At 36.8% G+C, this 20,659-nt stretch overlaps 1 protein-coding gene across 5 annotated transcripts; it reads left to right on the top strand.

Moving 5' to 3' along the window:
• The first annotated feature begins 553 nt into the window (after positions 1 to 553).
• LOC126819380 (WW domain-containing oxidoreductase) lies at positions 554 to 20,094 on the top strand. Of its 5 annotated transcripts, none has more exons than XM_056100587.1 (8): positions 554 to 578; positions 3,090 to 3,199; positions 4,243 to 4,328; positions 4,954 to 5,176; positions 5,818 to 6,041; positions 6,954 to 7,077; positions 7,413 to 7,539; positions 8,602 to 10,025. In XM_056100587.1, the coding sequence occupies exons 2-8, from the start codon at positions 3,124 to 3,126 to the stop codon at positions 8,693 to 8,695; spliced, it is 954 nt and encodes a 317-aa protein (XP_055956562.1). In that variant the 5' UTR covers positions 554 to 578; positions 3,090 to 3,123; the 3' UTR covers positions 8,696 to 10,025. The 5 variants fall into 5 exon arrangements, with proteins under 5 accessions (XP_055956562.1, XP_050403353.1, XP_050403350.1 ...); XM_050547396.2 differs by lacking the exons at positions 554 to 578; positions 7,413 to 7,539; positions 8,602 to 10,025 and adding exons at positions 680 to 790; positions 18,175 to 18,301; positions 18,986 to 20,094; XM_050547393.2 differs by lacking the exon at positions 554 to 578 and adding an exon at positions 695 to 790.
• The last annotated feature ends 565 nt before the right edge of the window (positions 20,095 to 20,659 follow it).

The following is a 20,659-nucleotide window of genomic DNA, read 5'->3' as shown; positions in this document are numbered from 1 at the left end:
GACATATTTTAAACCCGACATCACGACATCACGACATTATAACCCGACACCACGACAACCCGACAACCGACATCACGACATCACGACATCACGACATTTTTAACTCGACACTACGACATTTTCACCCGACACCACGACATTGAGAATGTCGTAATGTCGCGTAATAATGTCGTATTGTCGTGGTGTCGTGATGTCGGGTTGTCGTGGTGTCGTGATGTCGGGTTGTCGACTTTATTTATCAATGTCAAAGCGGCCATGAATAATAGAGTGCTGTCCCTTGCCGAGATCAAGTCAGCCCTCACTATCTCATCTTTCACTAAGAATACTTACCCTTCACTGGTATGACATCACGACATGATACCAATCAGCCACCATAAAAAATAGCTAAAATGTAAACATTTGATAATCGGCGCGCATGTGGAATGTTAGTTAAAGAAAATGCAATATATTTGAGAGAACGACGTAAATAAGGAATCGAAGTAAGATGTCCCGGTCGGGCTTTCATGAAGTCAAGAAATAGGTCAAGTAAATAAAAAAAGATACAATATTATTAATATGATCAGCAAGACTGTTTATAAGTGAGTAGTACTTATTTGTCTGATGAAATGCATCGAGAAATTTCTAATGATAGTAGATTTAACTTTTATATTTGATTTTGGTTAGTTCAAGGTTCGAGTTTAAAACCATTAGCTGTTTCTTCGTGTATGTAAAACAACAACGTGCTATACTTACTACACCACAGAAACAGTGTGTATGTACATGAATTGTTATACACGTTCGACTGAGTAAGGTGGGTACCAAACTATTTAAAATGATATATTAAACATACGACAGATAACGGTACATAGTCCACTATATTATTGTTCTATAAACAATATTTTTGTGTATTATACACATGGCATGTGGGTTATTTTAAATGATATATTAAATGTACGACAATAGAAAGGTACGTACATTAACTATATGGACATGTTTACTGTGTATTACATACATGTCATAGTTCAGTTGTGTTGATAAATACATCAAATGTAGATATCACAATCGACATGATCAGTCGGTAAAATATTTTATCACCCTATAATACATTCTACAGTAGATATCGCTTGTGTGATAAATTTCATAATCTACTGCGATATGAATTTGATTGGTCAGTTGAGAAGTAGCTACTTTTGTTATTTTCAAAGAACAGTTCATTTTTTTTTATTAAAAGTAACTTCTTTCCTTATTAAAAATGAACTATTTTTATTTGATTGGCCTTGATGGAAACACCGGGTCAATATAAAGGACTCCGCAATGGTTGAATTGCTATCAAAAAAATGATGTATCACTACGCCGTAACGCAATCAGGTTCAGTAAAAGTTAAATATATAGCAAAGAAATATATTTATTTATTTGTGCATGTAAGAAGGGATTGGGTGATAAATACAATTTCCTACTTGTCTTTTTTGATATCAAAAAATACTCGTAGGAGATTCTCCATAACTACAAATTAGATCTATACAGTTAAAATAGCTGTATCATAGTTGATGTTGTTTATATAACAAACCTGTTCGGTTGACTGATGTCGTTTTATAACCATTCGTCTCACCTGTACAAAGCGACTACCTTTGTGTGTTATACAGGCTACCAATGGATGTTTCTATCGTCGGTGATTTTTGGATCTATTCTGAAAAATTAAACTTTGAGATGGTTGGTTGAAATTAAGTATATTGGTGTAAATAGCCAAGACATAGCTATGATAGAGAGAGAGAAAACAAAATGGGGTTTAGCGTTAACTCGACACAAAGTTGGTCATTTTGGGACCAACATATGGTTCAATTATATTTCAATAATTCGCGTGCGCTTAGGGTTGGAAGACAACCCTACTCAGGGGCGTAAATGTGGGGGGGTTGGGGGTGGTACACCCCCCCCCCCCCCAGGAAGAAAAATAGTCGGTCGCATAATCAGAGCAGTCGGTCGCAAAATAAGAGCAGTCGGTATCAAAATAAGTGCTCCCTGCATACGTCACGCTACTCACGCAAAACTTTAGTATAAAATAACCTTGTCAATTTATCATGTTTGAAAAAATGTTGTGTTTCACTCTTATTCTGTTGTGAGTATGTTGGTCTATGAACAAAATTTACCCGAGGGAGAAAAATAGTCGGTCTCAAAATAAGTGCAGTCACTGCAGTCGGTCTCAAAATAATGCATCGGCGACTCAATGAATTAATGAGGTAAACAAACAATGCCAGAATAGATCCCAAATACTATGTATCTGTATGACTTCGTGAGCCTAAATTGCATACGTCACACAAAACTATAGTATAAAATAACCATGTCTGCTTGTCATGTTTGAAAAAATGTTTGTCTCTCTTATTCTGTTGTGAGTATGTTGTTCTATGAAATGTTTTTCCCTCATGGCAAAAAAATAGTCGGTCTCAAAAAAAAATTACTCACCGCTGTCGGTCTCAGACTAAATGAATTATAGAGACAAACAAAACAGGCGAAATTGACAGATAGGCCACAAGATTCTGTCTCATTTCTTATCCTCTTGTTAGCGAGAATTTGGTTCCATTTGCCATGACAATGACTAAAATTTTTCAAAATTTTCTCAGGTTGCTCAGTGTTATAGGCACAATCATCATATATGACATAAACTTTATGTCAACTTAAATAAAACTGCTTTCCGGCGAGACAACGATCGGCGAACAACTATATAATTATACAATACTGTCTATGTTCTAATGGGACGCTTAATGTTATAGCCAGTATTTTGTTGACATTCATTGTGGTGTGGGATTTAGGATGGCGCCCTAGATTTGGAACCACCCCACTCCACCCCCTATTCCCAGCTTCTAGATCCTGTGGTGCGCGGTTCCTGACTGCGTCACTCGTACTGGGGGTATGTGCATCAGTCGGTCGCATTTTGGCTAAACACCCCCCCAAACAAAATCGTTATGTACGCCCCTGACCCCACTCCTTGTCACGTACAACCGGGGAATCAAAACAACGCCACAGGACGTGTGATTTTACGCGCACGCGCACGGGTATAATCAAGAAATGGAAATAATGTGATTATATCAAATAATAACAAGATATTTTGCTTCCAGGTTAATCTATAATTAGGAATTATTATTCTTCACGATGGGGAGTAATCTGTCATTTCCAGAAGTTGAAATCGCTCCTGACAGAACTTATATTGTCACAGGTGGCAATTCTGGTGGGTAGAACAGTTATTTGAAGAATTAGATTATGTTATCCGAAATATACATTACAATTAGTGGACACCTTTCTCCGCAATGATGACATGTTGAATGTATTATATTATATTAAACGTTAAAGATACATTATATAAGATTTAGATAAAGAGCTGGCCATTCTAGCTAAAATAGCTCAAAAATAAATAATGGACAAAGAAAATATTGAAAATTGTATTCAAATTACTTCACTCTGGGCCAAGTTATCACTGTTTGTAGTTTTGGCAAGATGTGTGCACTGTGGTAACCACGGCGCTGGTATATTCGAGACTTAGCCTTTAGTTAAAATCTCGGGTACCCGATGTCATCTAGAGTTGATTATGGCCTTGTTTTGTTAATAAATGTCTAATTAATAATTCATATAACATTTTAGGCCTAAATAAAGACCTGCAATAGGCAGATTTAGCTCTTGCATAATGCATGTTTAAACGGTTACGAGTAACAAATGTATTATGCTCTCTCTATCTCGGATGATATGAAAAAGACTCATTTCAATGAAAGAGATAACACATGACAAATGATTAACAAAAGATCTTGAAATAATTTATTTAGTGTTAGACAGACTGTTCTAATGAAGACGGTCAGACTCCAGACATATCTAGCCCGGACAACGGCGCAACTGCATTACTTATATCGGATTCTAAGGGATCTTTTACAACTATACGCTGTTCCTTGCCCCGCCCTCTGTCCTGCACCGCAGGGATTGAACATGGAACCTCCAGGTTAGCAAGCCACTGTGGCTCCCCCTACTGGTATGAAATGTTGTCACTGATTCATTGGTGACAACAGAATGGGCTTTTTAGTTTTAAGAATTCCAACTTTCAAAGGAACTTTTAAGTGTATACCAATGTGTTTTCGTCCCATCCGACGGCTATACGCTGTCCCTTGCCCGACCCGCTGTTCTGCACCAGAAAATAGAATGGGCTTTTTAATTTTTTGGAATCGTCAACTGCACATGCTATACTTCTATAAACTTTTATTTGATTATTTATGTTCAATATGACAGGTATTGGTTATTACACGGCTAAAGAAATATCTAGAATGGGTGGCCATGTTATTATAGCCTGTAGAAATTTGAGTAAAGCTGAAACAGTAAGTTTTGTTTTAATAATATTAGGTTGTATTTAGAAGTGATTTGTCAAATCAACAAACTAAACATAGATCTATAACGGTCGTTATTCGGTTGCATCGATCCAGGTTACAAAACCCAAATAATCAGAGATTGGGTTACGTTTTATCAAACGTATAACGTGTCCATTTGAACAGGTAAGAACAGGTATGTCCATACCAGGTGGTCTGGCGAAACAGGTAACAACAGATGGTGGTGAAGAGGGAAAAGAGATGATATGAAATCGGGTTAAACGTCCTACTGCTCTGCTCCGACTGCACTGATGAATACAGGCCTACATTTTGTCCGGGCAACTGCACTATTGCTGGTTCCATTAGAAACGGTCTTTGATCGGACGCTGTCCGCTGACCGTTCCTGTATAGCTGCAGTATGAAAATGCCGCTCTTCCACACCTCTGGTCTACGATTATATTGGAATCCTTACCAACTATTTTCCCCGCGATTTTTCATATTTCTTGCCTCATCTGACACAAAGTTACAATAATTCAACACCAGTTTCGGGTACAATCTTGAGGTTAAAAAACATACACAAAATACGTTTAAACTGATCAGAGAGAATCCCTACATATTATATTTTATTGATTGTTAGGCGATACAACAGATGCAGGAGGAATACGAGAAAGAATTTAAAGAAAAACAGGCTAAATTACCAGAAACAGAGAGAATGGAACCAAGAAGATTAAATGTCGAAAAGATGGAATTAGATTTAGCATCTTTTGAGAAAACCATGAAATTTATAGAAGAATTTAAAGCAAGGAACTGTCCATTGCATGTTCTGATTTGCAATGCTGGCTTATATATGAAAACCAAAGGTAACAATAGAAGATTATCCATTTTTAAAATATTCAGGCATAACTGAATTATTTCTGATATGAAACAGGGGCCTGTTTCACGAAATTTTAACTAAGATGAAATCCATATTTTAGTAATTTGATTGGATAATATTAGATTGATTTCAGTGCTTAGCCAATCAAAATTGAAGTATCTACTACAATTTGGATTTTATCTTTAGTTAAGATTTCGAGAAACAGGACCCTGGTTCTTAAAGGGCGTTGAGCTCTAACTCAGTATTATCATAGACATTACGAATTATTTGTCCATTCTAGTCAATATTGGTGTTGTTATCTTACAGTAAAATATTGGTCCCTGATATCAAATATTTAAAATACAATGAACAATTCTAAAATCGTCGTGTACTCCATGCTCTTAAGTGCCATTTAGGATGGAATACCTTGATGCACGAGGCAAAACGTCAGTGCGTAAGTGAATTAATGTCAAGCCATGCTCCCGATGTATTCTGGACAAGTTCCGAACTTACCTGGCACGATTTGGACTGATTATTGATTTCGATGAAAATCACAAAGAAAATTATAAACATTGAATGTAAATCACTTTATACACATTCATATTACAGTAATATTAAATTAACATGTTTGGTGTATATATGTTACAGAAATGACTGAAGATGGATATGAAACGACTTTACAGGCCAATTATTTGTCACATCTGCTTATTATTCTTCATTTTCTACCAATTTTACAACAATCTGGAGATGACTGTCGAATTGTCCAAACATCATCAATGGCCTACAAATTTGGAAAATTGGACATAAACAATATTAATTATGAACAATCATTTGGCACATTTCCTGCTTATTCTAATAGTAAGCTGTACCAGGTTAGTGTCTTTCTTCATATTTTCGTTGAAACGTTTGTCTTCGGGAAGTGATATTTTCAAACTACATAAAGCTTACATAACTATTATGATCATTGGAAGACATGATAATAGGGACTCCTCCATGATTAGGGAATTGTTACAATCACTGGTAGACATGATAATAGGGACTCCTCCATAATTAGGCAATTGTTGCGATTACTGACAGACATGATAATAGGGACACCTTTTGATGATGGATTATCTCGTCGCCATCTCATTCTGACTTATGACACATGTCGCGTGTTGGTGTATAAGTGGGTTATAATGGGGTATTTTCTGGTGCCCTAATTCCACAATCTGTTTTCCTGTTCACTAAAACTATTATATTAGTAGCAGTAACACAAAATAATTATGTTTTAAATTATCATTATGTTTTAAAATTTAATTGTGTGTTAAAATATTATTATGTTTTAAAATATTATTATGTTTTAAAATATTATTACGTTTTAAAATATTATTATGTTTTAAAATATTATTATGTTTTAAAATATTATTATGTTTTAAAATATTATTATGTTTTAAAATATTATTATGTTTTAATTATGTTTTAAAATATTATTATGTTTTAAAATATTATTATGTTTTAAAATATTATGTTTAAAAATATTATTATGTTTTAAAATATTATTATGTTTTAAAATATTATTATGTTTTAAAATATTATTATGTTTTAAAATATTATTATGTTTTAAAATATTATTATGTTTTAAAATATTATTATGTTTTAGTTATGTTTTAAAATATTACTATGTTTTAAAATATTATTATGTTTTAAAATATTATCATGTTTTAGTTATGTTTTAAAATATTATTATGTTTTAAAATATTATTATGTTTTAAAATATTATTATAAATCTATGTATTTTATTTTAGATCATATCAATGTATTGGTTAACACGTCATGTTAAGGACAAGCATGTTACCATTACGAGTGTTCATCCTGGTTTTGTGAAAACTCAGCTGACACAGTCAAATACATTTGGTCAAGTATTTAGTCGTAAGATAAATCTATATATGTTACGTTCGGATAAACATTGATGGAGATATTTCAAAATAGAAACTGTTTGTATTATCAACTTATCACGCCCTCTTGAATCAATCGGTGTCAATTGAACCCCCTAAACTACTTTTTGATGGTATGCACTTTCAGATTTAATGTAGACGTAATAATATCGTTGACCATTTGTTTGTAAACTGATCAGAGGTTTAACTAATATGCATGAAACAAGTTGGGCTTATTCTTTCTGGGTATTTTACAGGGCTATATAGTTGTAAAATTGTTATTTTTGACCGATGAGACAAGTTTAATCATTTGAAGTTTTATCATTTTAGCTTTTACCCGTAATGGCTATGCAGGAGCTACAACAACAATAAAAGCTGCTACAGATCCAGCGTATAAAGGAGAGACTGGTGTATATTTCTCTAATTGTAAAATAGAATCCACAACATCTTATCCTAAGTATGAATTTTATTTTTTTTTATCATAAGTATGAGGAGGTATAAAACCGGACGTTACTGGATTATATTGAGGAACGGTTATAGAAATGCGATAGATAATCAGTTTGGGATAGTCTATATTTGAGAGATTCTATGTTCTGGCAAGTGAAGGAGGTTGTGGATTCCCGCGTGCTGCATTGTATAGTCACCACAGAGGTTAGGCAAATCTACAAAGGTTAGACAATCTTAACCCGTACCTTAAACGGAGAACTCCCTATAGATGAATTTTCCGCAGGGATATGACTTCCCCAACAGGCTTGTTCAACTCGCCAACTTGTCATATCACTTCCCCAGCCGGTCTGACCACCTCTCTAACCCGTCTGATCACCTCCCTAACCCGTCTGATCCCCACCCCAATATCTCCAGTCTGATCATCTCCCCAACCGACAACTGGTCTTATCATCTCCCCAACTGACAACCGGCCTGTCACATCCCCAACCGACCTGACCATCTCCCCAACTCGCCTGACAGACCCCTCCCCCAAACCTGACTGATCACCTCGTCCACCCTTCTGATTACACACACCCCTTCTCCGATCCGTCTGATCACCTAGCCAATCCGTTTGATCACCTCCCTAACTCATCTGATCACCTCCCTAACCCATCTGATCACCCTGACAACCTCCCTAACCCAGGTGATCAACTCCACAACCCGCCTGATCACCTCACCCATCTGATCACCTCCCCAACCCATCTGATCACCTCACCCATCTGATCACCTCCCCAACCTGCCTGATCACCTCCCCAATCCATCTGATCACCTTACCCATCTGGTCACCTCCCCGACCCACCTGACCTCCTTTATATGCATCGAAAGCGTGGCGATGTGGATCATAGTGAAGAATTGATTAAAAGCACACTAGATATGTGTTCTAAAGGATAGAGAGTGTCGAGACATGTTTTTATTAAATTGCCACTTTTTTTTTCTAAAGGCCTTTGTCAAGGCCCCGCGCTAAGGAAACACAATGGTCCTTTCCCGCTATGTAATTCCAACATGTTACATAATTATTTTTTTTTTATTTCAGGAACATTGAACGCCAGGATGAGTTGATGGCGTACAGTTTTAAAGTTCTAGATAAATATTTACCACAAGACGTTAACCAATATATTGATATTTAATTCACTCTCAATAAATATTTACCACGTGACGTTAAACAATATAATGATTTTTAATGGATTTTAGGTTTTAACGTCCACTCGGCGCAAACTAGGTCATTTTGGGACTAGCATATTGTTTAATTATTTCAATAATTCGCTTGCGCTTAGGGGTCTTTAGCAGTGGGAGGAGACCGGAGGACCCGGAGAAAACCCACGAGGTCGGACAGGCGCCCCTACTCCTTTACTCCTTGTCACTTCTAGATAAATATTTAACATATGATGTTAAAAAATCTTAAGATAATTTTTACCACATGATATTACAGGACATTGTTGGTACATGTGTGATAGAACTGGTTAAACACATTCCAAATATATAATTTTAACACAGAGATCATTGCTACAGTAGATGCGTAGAGAATTAATAAAAACAAAAGAATGCACGGACCTTTTGTATTTTTCTTTTATCTAGTGACAGACTATTCTTTTTTTTTTCTTCTTATTTTTTTTTTAAATGTCAGCTCTCACAGTATCATATAACAACTTTTCGTCTTTGAAGGAGTAGTGTCGCCTGTCCAACCTCGTGGGTTTTCTCCGGGTCCTCCGGTTTTCCCCCACTGCTAAAGACCCCTACGCAAGCGAATTATTGAAATAAAATTGAACCATGTGTTAGTCCCGAAATGACCTAGTTTGTGTCGAGTGGACGTTAAACCCCATTTCTCTCTCTCTCTCTCTTTGAAGGAATGATGAGTTAGGTGAAATTCGACCGTGTATCAGTTATCGTTCCTTACGTCGGTCACTTATATAATATATTGTTTCTAAATTGTATTGTACCCATTATACAACAGATTAACACGTATACATGTTTTCTGCCCCTTACCTATATACTATGTAACCATAGACAATGGTAACTGTGGCCAATTAAAACCACAGTGTTACTATGTAAATATGTATAAATATACAATGGTGTCCATCTATATGTAATGACATTATTTATGAATAGTCCCAAGACGGACAAAAAGTACTTTAAAATGTAAAAAAATTTATTAAACCGGTGTTGAAATCAGTTTGTGTCAGCATACCTTTTATCTTTTTATAATTTACCGTGAAACAAAGTAGTGAAGCTTTGCGGATGTGCTAAAAAGTTTGGATATACATAAGGATAACATATATTATAAGGATAACACGTGTTTTCCACTTTTTGAGGCGCTTCCCGTTTCTTCAAATCTTCGTTATGCAATGATATCGGGTTAAAATTATGTTTGGAATGTGTTTACGTGGTACTGGCTGACACCAACATTATCATTTAAACAATACGTGTAATTTATTGTCTAGATAAATATCTACCACAAGATGTTAAACTATATATTAATTAGGGGTGCAATATCAATATCCTAGTCATGTTAACTAGATATATAGCTTATCTGACAAGGACAGCTGTCTAGTCGTTCGGATGGGACGGAAAAACGAGGTCCTGTGTGCACATTGGCGTGCACGTAAAACATACCTTGGCAGTTGGAATTCGATATTTCACTCATAGCACACTGTATGACGTATGCCCGTCTTCATTAGCCCAGTTTAGGAGCAGAACAATAGGGCGTTAAACCCCATTTCATTTCATTTTATCTTTTCGAAAACTTTCGATTTCCGTGCGTTTCAAACATCTACGCTGTCTAACAACCTGGATAACTACCACTATATTTTTATGTTGTAGCAGTAAGCGATTATCGAACTACATACATCAGAATGTAATCACGCGACAGGCATGAAATGAAATGGGGTTTATAACGTCCAACTGTTCTACACCGACTGGGATAATGAAGACGGGTATACATCTTACAGTGTGCTTTGATGTAAATTTTGCCAGGACAGCAGCACTACGGCCAACCCTTATATCGAAATCCAACTGCCAAGCGATCCTTCACGTGCACACCAATTTGTACACAGGAACTCTGGGTTTTTTATCATCCAAACGACTTTACGTTGTCGCTTGTCAGGCCATCCAGCCTGCACGACTGACAAGGCGGAGCCACGCAGGAAAATCTCGATGAACGTTCTTGACCAACACCACGGTCGGTCATGGGTCCTCCCATGTTCCTAAAGCAACGACTGCGAGTACGCAGTTTAAGCGAGATCAAGCCTGCTATCGAAGATGGGGGCCTCAAGGTTAGCGATTCGACGTCTTACGCACTGAGCCAATGCGGCTTCCTGCTAATACATGAAATATACCTTCTGTATTTTTTGTTTTTATTTATCCGCAGTATTTATTGTTATGATTAGTACATGATGTAAGTAGATTGGTATACTCCTCGCAGTGTTTCGCTTGATTAGATCTAATCTCACTCAAGTACTGCCATACTTAGCGCAAATTTCTATCCAACATTATGACCGGTTAACAGTCCGATCAACAACCAGTACAAAATGATGTAACAAAATCAATCGGGATTGACCAGAGCTCTAAATATATTACCGTAAAATGTCTGGTGACAAACGCGGCTACATTAAGCTAGAACGCGCGAAATGTAATACGCTCAATTAACTAGTACCTAACAGAATATTGCAGAGAAACCAATTATGTGATTAACGAGGCTATCCAAAAATAGCTAAAATGTAAACATTTGATAATCGGCGCGCATGTGGAATGTTTGTTAAAGAAAATGCAATATATTTGAGAGCTAGACGTTATCGAAGTAAGATGTCCCGGTCGGGCTTTCATAACGTCAAGAAATAGGTCAAGCAAATAAAGAAAGATACAATATTATTAATATGTTCAGAAAGACTGTTTATAAGTGAGTATAGTACTTATTTGTCTGATGAAATGCATCGAGAAATTTCTAATGATAGTAGATTTTATTTCTATATTTGACTTTGGTTAGTTCAAGGTTTGAGTTAAAAATCTTTTGCTGTTTCTTCGTGTATGTAAAACAACAACACGCTCTACTTAGTGTATGTATATGAATATTATCTACCATAGACATGGGAGTACTTGTGCGTTTCTGTACACGTTCGACTGAGTAAGGTGGGTAGCATAAATGATATATTAATCATACGACAGAGAACGGTACATATTCCACTATATTATTGTTCTATAAACAATATTTGTGTGTATTATACACACACATGGCATGTTGGTTATTTTAAATGATATATTAAATGTACGACAATAGAAAGGTGCGTACATTAACTATATGGATGTGTTTACTGTGTATTACATACATGCCATAGTTCAGTTGTGTTGATAAATACATCAAATGTAGATATCGCAATCGACATGGCCAGTCGGTAAATTATTATCAACTACAGATTGTGATGATGAGTTAGTTGTATTTTACGTCCGCTTCCACCGAGGTGATATCGCAGACAAGACTACAGATTAAATCCATGTAGCTTAAATAGGTGTGTCATAGTTGATGTTGTTTATTATAAACCTGTTTGGTTGACTGATGTCGTTTTGGTCCTTTTGTGACCATTGTCCTCACCTGTACAAAGCGACCACCTTTGTGTGTTATACAGGCTACCAATGGCTGTTTCTATCGTCGGTGCGTTATCGCAGCTTTCTGGGTCTATTCTTAAAAATTACATTTTGCGGTTGGTTGAAATTAAGTACATTGGTGTTAATAGCCAAGACATAGCTATAATAGAGAGAGAGAGAGAGAGAGAGAGAGAGAGAGAGAGAGAGAAATGGGGTTAAGCGTCACCTCGACACAAACTTGGTCATTTTGGGACTAACATATGGTTCAATTTTAGTTAGCAGTGCGAGGGAACCGGATGGGCTGGAGAAAACCCATGAGGTTGGAAGGCAACGCTACTCCTTGTCACGTTCAAGCGGGGAATCAAAACAGGACTCAATAACAGGATGTGTGATTTCACGCGCACACGTTAAACCACTAGACCCCCCTCCACACACACACACGGGTATAATCAAGAATTGGAAATAGTGGAAATAATGTGATTATATCAAATAATAACAAGATTTTTTGCTTCCAGGTTAATCTATAATTAGGAATTATTATAATCTTCACGATGGGGAGTAATCTGTCATTTCCAGAAGTTGAAATCGCTCCTGACAGAACTTACATTGTCACAGGTGGCAATTCTGGTGGGTAGAACAGTTATTTGAAGAATTAGATTCTGTTATCCGAAATATACATTACAATCAGTGGACAAAGTACCCCGCACTGATGACATATGTTGAATGTATTATATTATGTCAAACGTTAAACGGTTACGAATAACGAAATGCATATGCTCTCACTATCTTGGATCATTTCAATGAAAGAGATAACAAATGATAAATGATTAACAAAAGATCTTGAAATAGTTTAGTTAGTGTTAGACAGACTACTGGTATGAAATGAAATAAAGTGGGGTTTAACGTCCTGTTGTATTGTTCCTACTGTTCTAATGAAGACGGGCATACACCAAACATATCTAGCCCGGACAACGGCGGAACTGCATATTCTTATATCGCATTCCAATTGCCTAGGGATCTTTTACGTGTACACAAAAGTGTTTTCGTTCCACCCGAACAACTATACACTTTCCTTGCCCCGCCCTCTGCCCTACAACACTTTTTAATTTGAAGAATCGTCAACTGTACATGCTATACTTCTATAAACTTTTATTTAGTTATTTATGTTCAATATGACAGGTATTGGTTATTACTCGGCTAAAGAAATTGCTAGAATGGGCGGCCATGTTATTTTAGCCTGTAGAAATATGAGTAAAGCTGAAACAGTAAGTTTTGTTTTAATAATATTAGACTGTATTTAGAAGTGATTTGTATAATCAACAAACTAAACATATATCTATAACGGTCATTATTCGGTTGCATCGACCCTGGTCAATAAACCCAAATAATATCATACGTATGACGTGTCCATTTGAACAGGTATGAACAGGTAAACATGCTAACAACAGATAGTGGTGAAGAGGGAAATGAAATAGAAATGATATGAAATAGGGTTAAACGTCCTACTGTTCTGCTCCGACTGTGCTAATGAAGACGGACATACATTTTGTACGAGCAGCCGCACTTCGGCTAGTTCCATTAGAAATGGTCTCTGGTCGGACTATGCCCGCTGACCGTTCCTATCTGTCCCTGTATAGCTGCAGTATGAAAATACCGCTCTTCTATACCTCTGGTCTTAGGCTATTTTGAAAACCGTATCGACCGACTATTTTTCACCGCGATTCATCAGTGTTCGCCGAAAGGAAACGTTTGTCGCCACATCTGACACAAAGTTATAATAATTCAACACCATTTTCAAGTAAAATCTTGCGATTAAAAAACATACACGAAATACGTTTAAACTGATCACCCATTACGAATGTCAAACATGCGCAGACCGAATGTTTTTTTAATTGCAAAAGTCTACTGAAAAATAGTGTTGAATTATTATAAATTTCTGACATATATGGCGAGAAATGATTACTTTGGGCGAACAATAGAGAATCCCTACATATTATATTTTATTGATTGTCAGGCGATACAACAGATGCAGGAGGAATACGAGAAAGAATTTAAAGAAAAACAGGCTAAATTACCAGAAACAGAGAGAATGGAACCTAAAAAATTAAATGTTGAAAAGATGGAATTAGATTTGGCATCGTTTGAGAAAACTATGAAATTTATAGAAGAATTTAAAGCAAGGAACTGTCCATTGCATGTTCTGATTTGCAATGCTGGCATAATTATGAAAACCAAAGGTACCAATAGAAGATTATCCATTGTTTACAATATTCAGGCATAACTGAATTATTTCTGATATGAAACATGAGCCTGTTTCACGAAATTTTAACTAAGATAAAATCTAAATTTTAGTAATTTGATTGGATAATATTCGATTGATGTTAGTGCTTAGCCAATCAAAATTGAAGTATCTACCAAATTTTGGATTTTATCTTTAGTTAAGATTTCGAGAAACAGGGCCCTGGTTCTTAATTAAAGGGCGTTTAGCTCTAGCTCAGTATCATACGCAGTCTTAGACATTACGAATTATTTGTCTTTTGTAATCAATATTGGTTTTGTTATCTTACAGTGAAATTATGGGCCTCTGAACAATTCTAAAATCGAAATGAAATGAAATGGCGTTTAACGTCCTACTGTTCTGCTTTGAACTGGGCTAATGAAGACGAGCATACGCCATACAATGTGCTATGAGGGAAATTTTGCCCGGACAGCGGCACTACATAGTTATATCAACTTACAACTGCCAATGGATCTTTAACGTGCCCTCCGTCCTGCATCACTGACAAGGGGGAACCACGCCGGAAAATCTCGTGAACTTTCTCGGCCAATGTAGGGATCGAACACCCGACCTCCAGACTAGCGAGTCAGCATCTTACCCACTTAGCCACCGTGACCCCTTCACCTTGATGCTCGAGGCAAAACGTCAGTGCGTAAGTGAATTAATGTCAAACCATGCTCCCGATGTATTCTGGACAAGTTCCGGACTTCCCAGACGCGAGCAAGTGACACTAGATTTGGACTGCTTACTTTTTTCAACGAAAATACAATGAAAATTATAAACATTGAATGTAAATCACTTTATACACATTCACATCACATTAATATGTGTTTTAACCAATTTTCGCCTATTTTAGGTTCCAAAGAATAGATATTTAGCTATTTTGTTTTAAATATTTTAATTTGCTTGGTGTATATGTGTTACAGAAATGACTGAAGATGGATATGAAACGGGTTTACAAGCCAATTATTTGTCACATCTGCTTATTATTCTTCATTTTCTACCAATTTTACAACAATCTGGAGATGATTGTCGAATTGTCCAAACATCATCATTGGCCTACAGATTTGGAAAATTGGACATCAACAATATTAATTATGAACAATCATTTGGCACGACTTCTTCTTATTCTAATAGTAAGCTGTACCAGGTTAGTGTCTTTCTTCTAATAGTAAGCTCTACCAGGTTAGTGTCTTTATTCTAATAGAAGCTCTATCAGGTTAGTGTCTTTATTCTAATAGTAAACTCTACCTGGTTAGTGTCTTTATTCTAATAGTAAGCTCTACCTGGTTAGTGTCTTTATTCTAATAGTAAGCTCTACCAATTTAGTGTCTTCCTTCATATTTTCGTTGAAACGTTTCGTGTTTGCCTCGTCTATTTTGTTTGTCTGCGGGAAATAATAGTAAGCTCTAACAGGTTAGTGTCTTTCTTCATATTTTCGTGGGGATGGCCGAATGGTTATCACATGCGCGCTGTATCATAAGGCCTGTCATTGACTCAACTGGCGTGGTTTCGAATCATCGGTTGTACGTGACAAGGAGTAGGGTTTTCTCCGGGTCATCCGGTTTCCCCCCACTGCTAAAGACCCCTACGCGCAAGCGAACTATTGAAATGAAATTAAACCATATGTTAGTCCCGAGTGGACGTTAAACCCCATTCTCTCTCTCTCTCTCTCTCTCTCTCTCCAACTCTCTCTCTCTCTCTCTCTCTCTCATATTTATGTAAAAACGTTACATGTTTGTCTCGTCTATTTTGTTTGTCTTAAGGAAGTGATATTTTCAAACTACATAAAACTTACATAATTGTTATGATCATTGATAGACATGATAATAGGAACTCCTCCATGATTAGGGAATAGTCACAATCACTGGCAGACATGGTAACAGGGACTCCTTTGGCTTGTAATGCGAAGAAAGTTTAATTCATAGCTAACTAGAAGTCAGTAATGAGGTTGGTGTATAAGTGGGTTATAATGGGGTACTTTCTGGTACTTTCACTAAAACTATTATATTAGTATCAGTAACACAATATAATTATGTTTTAAAATATTATTATGTTTTAAAATATTATTATGTTTTAAAATATAAATATGTTTTAAAATATAAATAAATTTTGTTTTAAATTATAATTATAAATCTATGTATTTTATTTTAGATCATATCAATGTATTGGTTAACACGTCATGTTAAAGACAAGTCCGTTACCATTACGAGTGTTCATCCTGGTTTTGTGAAAACTCAGATGACCCAGACAATTACATTTGGTCGAGTATTTAGTGGTAAGATGGATCTATATGTTACGTTTGGATAAACGTGTTTATGACCTCATCACAGGTTTAAATGATCATACTCCTCGCAGTGTTTCGTTTGATTAGACCTAATCCTACTTAACACTGCTGTAATGGAAGCATATTTCTGTTCTAAATTGGGGGGGGGGGGGGGTTGGATGGCTGAATGGTTAGCGTGCGCGCGCTGTATCATAAAGTCTGTCATTGAGTCGACTGACGTGGTTTCGAATCCCCGGTTGTACGTGACAAGGAGTAGGGTCGCCTGTCCAACCTCGTGGGTTTTCTCCGGGTCGTCCGGTTTCCTCCCACTGCTAAAGACCCCTACGCGCAAGCGAATTATTGAAATAAAATTAAAACCATATGTTAGTCCCGAAATGACCTAGTTTGTGTCGAGTGGACGTTAAACCCCATTTCTCTCTCTCTCTCTCTCTCTCTCTCTCTCTCTCTCTGTGTGTTCTTAATTATGACTATGACTGGTCTTTAGTCCGATTAACAAACAATAGCTAACTGCGTAACAATATCATTAGGCTTTAAATAGAGCTCCAAATTGAATCAAATATATTTACATAACGTTACGTCATGACTCACGATTTCATTGCGCCCAGTGAACCAGTGCATAGCAGAATATTGCAGAAAAACTAATTTCGTGGCAAACGAGGCTATCAAAACAGATTCAATGTAAACGTTACTGTTTGGTGACGAACATACTTTCACCGTTTCTAATACCTTAAATCACTGTACAAAGTTTTAGGGCAGACCCCAGATTAAACGAAGGGCTGTCATGTTGCTGTACTTGGGATATATTTGATTGAACGGGAAGAATAGACACACTCCCTCAAAAGCTCAAATATCAGAAGCCAATTCAGGGATTGCTCGGGCCATTGTTTCGGCAATACTATATACCGCAAAACACCGGAAAACTACCGGAAAACACCATGTTATACTGAATACCGGAAAACCACTAAATACCGGAAAACACACTAAATACAGGAAAACACCCTAAATAGGTAACAAAGAGCCTGGTCCTCTGTTTGCAGTGAGTTGGGGTTAGGGCTAGGGTTAGGTTTTTCCGGTGTTTTCCAGAGGACCAGCGGTGGGTTAGGGTTAGGGTTAGGTCTTTCCGGTGTTTTCCAGAGGATCAGGCTCCGAGTTACCTATTTAGGATGTTTTCCGGTATTTAGTGTGTTTTCCGGTATTTAGTGTTTTTCTGATGTTTTCCGGTATTCAGTATAACATGGTTTTCCGGTAGTTTTCTGGTTGTTTTCCGGTGTTTTCGGTGTTTTCCCGTGTTTTCCGGTATATAGTATAGCCCCATTGTTGCAGGAATATGTTAAATGATATGCATGAGACAAGTTTGGTTTATTCTTTCTGTGTAGTTTTACAGGGGTATATACAGTAGTTGTAAAATTGTATTTTGGCAGATGACACAACCACAAGTTTAATCATTTCAAGTTTTATCATTTTAGCTTTTACCCGTAATGGCTATGCAGGAGCCACAACAACAATAAAAGCTGCTACAGATCCAACGTATAAAGGAGAGACTGGTCTTTTTTTCTCTAATTGTAAAATAGAATCCACAACATCTTATCCTAAGTATGAATTTTATTTTCTTATCCTAAGTATGATTTAAACGTAAAGAAGATGTAAAAGGGGAAAATTCAAAAACACGGGACGTTACTGGATTATATTGAGGAACGGTTATAAAATTGCGATAGATAATCAGTTTGGGATAGTCTACATTGTGGAGAGTCTATGTTCACCTCGCCATCCCGTCTGATCGCACACACCCCTTTTCCGATCCGTCTGATCACCTCGCCAATCCGCTTGATCACCTCCCTCCCTATCCCATCTGATCACCTCCCTAACCCATATAATCACCTCACCCAACTGATCACCTCCCTAACCCAACTGATCACCTCCCTAACCCATCTGATCACCTCCCTAACCCATATGATCAATGACCTAACCCATCTGATCACTGCCTAACCCATCTGATCACCTCCCCAACCCATCTGATCACTTCCCTAACCCATCTGATCCCGAACCCACCCGATCTCCTTTATATGCATCGAAAGCGTGGCGATGTGGATCATAGTGAAGAATTAATTAAAAGCATACTAGGTATGTGGTCAAAGGGATAGTGACAAGGTATGTTTTTTTTTAATGGCCACTTTTTTTCTAAAGGCCTTTATCAAGGCCCCGCGCTAAGGAAACACAATGGACTTTTCCCGCTATGTTATTCCAACATGTAACAAAATTCTTTTTTTTTTATTTCAGGAACATTGAACGTCAGGATGAGTTGATGAAGTACAGTTTTCAAGTTCTGGATAAATATTTACCACATGACGTTAAACAATATGTTGATATGTAATCCATTCTCTAGATAAATATTTACCACATCATGATTTTAAACAATATATTGATATGTGATTCATTCTCTAGATAAATATCTACCACGTGATGTAGTTCATTCTCTAGATAAATATTCACCGCGTGATGTTAAAAAATATATTGATATGTGATACATTCTTTAGATAAATATTTACCAAGTGATGTTAAGCAAAATATTATTATGTGATCTCAAGACAAATATTTACCATATGATATTAAAAGACATTGTCGGTGTCAGCCATTATCACATGTGTGTTAGAACTGATTTTAACCACATGCCAAATATAATTTTAACACAGAGATATGCGTAGAGAATTAATAAAAACAAGGGAATGTGCGGGCCTTTTCTATGTTTCTTGTTTTCTCTTAGCTAGTGATAGTCAGATCTTTTTATGAATTGTCAGATATCCTCTCACAGTCTCATATAACAACTGTGAGCTGAAATTCGAGAGAGAGAGAGAGGGGGGGGGTCATTTCAGGACTAACACAGGGTTCAATTTTTATTTCAAAAATCGCTTGCGCGTTGGGGTCTTTAGCAGAGGGGAGAAAACCTTCGCGGTTGGACAGGCAACCCAACTCCTTGTCACGTACAACCGGGGAATCTAAACCACGCCAGTTGATTCAATAACAGACCTTATGATACCGCGCGCACGTGCTAACCATTCGGCCATCCAACCCCCTCAGTTATATATAAGGATAACTCGTGTTTTCAATTTTTTGCGTCGCTTCCCGTTTCTTCAAATCTTCGTAACGCATCTATCGCAGCAATGATCTCGTGTTAAAATTATATTTGGAATGTCTTTATGTGTTAATGTCTGACACCAACATTATCATTTAAGCAATACGTGTAATTTATTGTCTAGATAAATATTTACAACATGATTTTAAACAATATACAGATATGTAATTTATTGTCTAGATAAATATCTACCACAAGATATTAAACTATATATAGATAAGGAATTTATTGTCCTAGATAAATATTTACCACATGATGTTAAACATTATATTGATATTAAATTCACTCCCTATAAATATTTACAAGACATCAAACAATACATTGATATGTAATTTATTATCTAGATAAATATTTACCACATTAAGTTAGAACAATACATTGATGATATGTAATTTATTGTCTGGTCGAAATCCAATACATAAATGCAGTTTATTCCATATTAGATTGTTTCAATGGTATATATTCTTTCGTTATCTATATATATATTTGTGACTGTCGTTTGTCTGTCTGTCTGTCTGTCTGTCTGTTCGGGGTTGGCGGCTACACCAGGTCTGCCCCGAGTCTGAAATTTGGGGTATAGGGGTAGCTCGGACCGGGGAGTAACATAGGCCAGGTGGCGTTAGTCTACCACTTCCGGTTTCGGAGTTATGACCCCCGATCGAAGCCGGTCTGTTCGGGGTTGGCGGCTACACTATGTCTTCCCCGAGTCTGAAATTTTGGGTATATGGGTAGCTCGGACCGGGGAGTAACATAGGCCAGGTGGCGTTAGTCTACCACTTCCGGTTTCGGAGTTATGACCCCGAGCGAAGCCGGGTATCCTG

The sequence above is a fragment of the Patella vulgata genome, chromosome 4, assembly GCF_932274485.2.
Source record: "Patella vulgata chromosome 4, xgPatVulg1.2, whole genome shotgun sequence".
NCBI lineage: Eukaryota > Metazoa > Mollusca > Gastropoda > Patellidae > Patella > Patella vulgata.
This window is presented reverse-complemented; position numbering and strand designations above follow the sequence as displayed.

Coding starts and splice junctions, on each gene's coding strand:
- LOC126819380 (XM_050547396.2), top strand. CDS start 3,124: ATGGGGAGTAATCTGTCATTTCCAGAAGTTGAAATCGCTCCTGACAGA. Junction 7,078..18,174: donor ATTTGGTCAAGTATTTAGTC/GTAAGATAAATC, acceptor TTATCATTTTAG/CTTTTACCCGTAATGGCTAT. Junction 18,302..18,985: donor TCCACAACATCTTATCCTAA/GTATGAATTTTA, acceptor TTTTTATTTCAG/GAACATTGAACGTCAGGATG.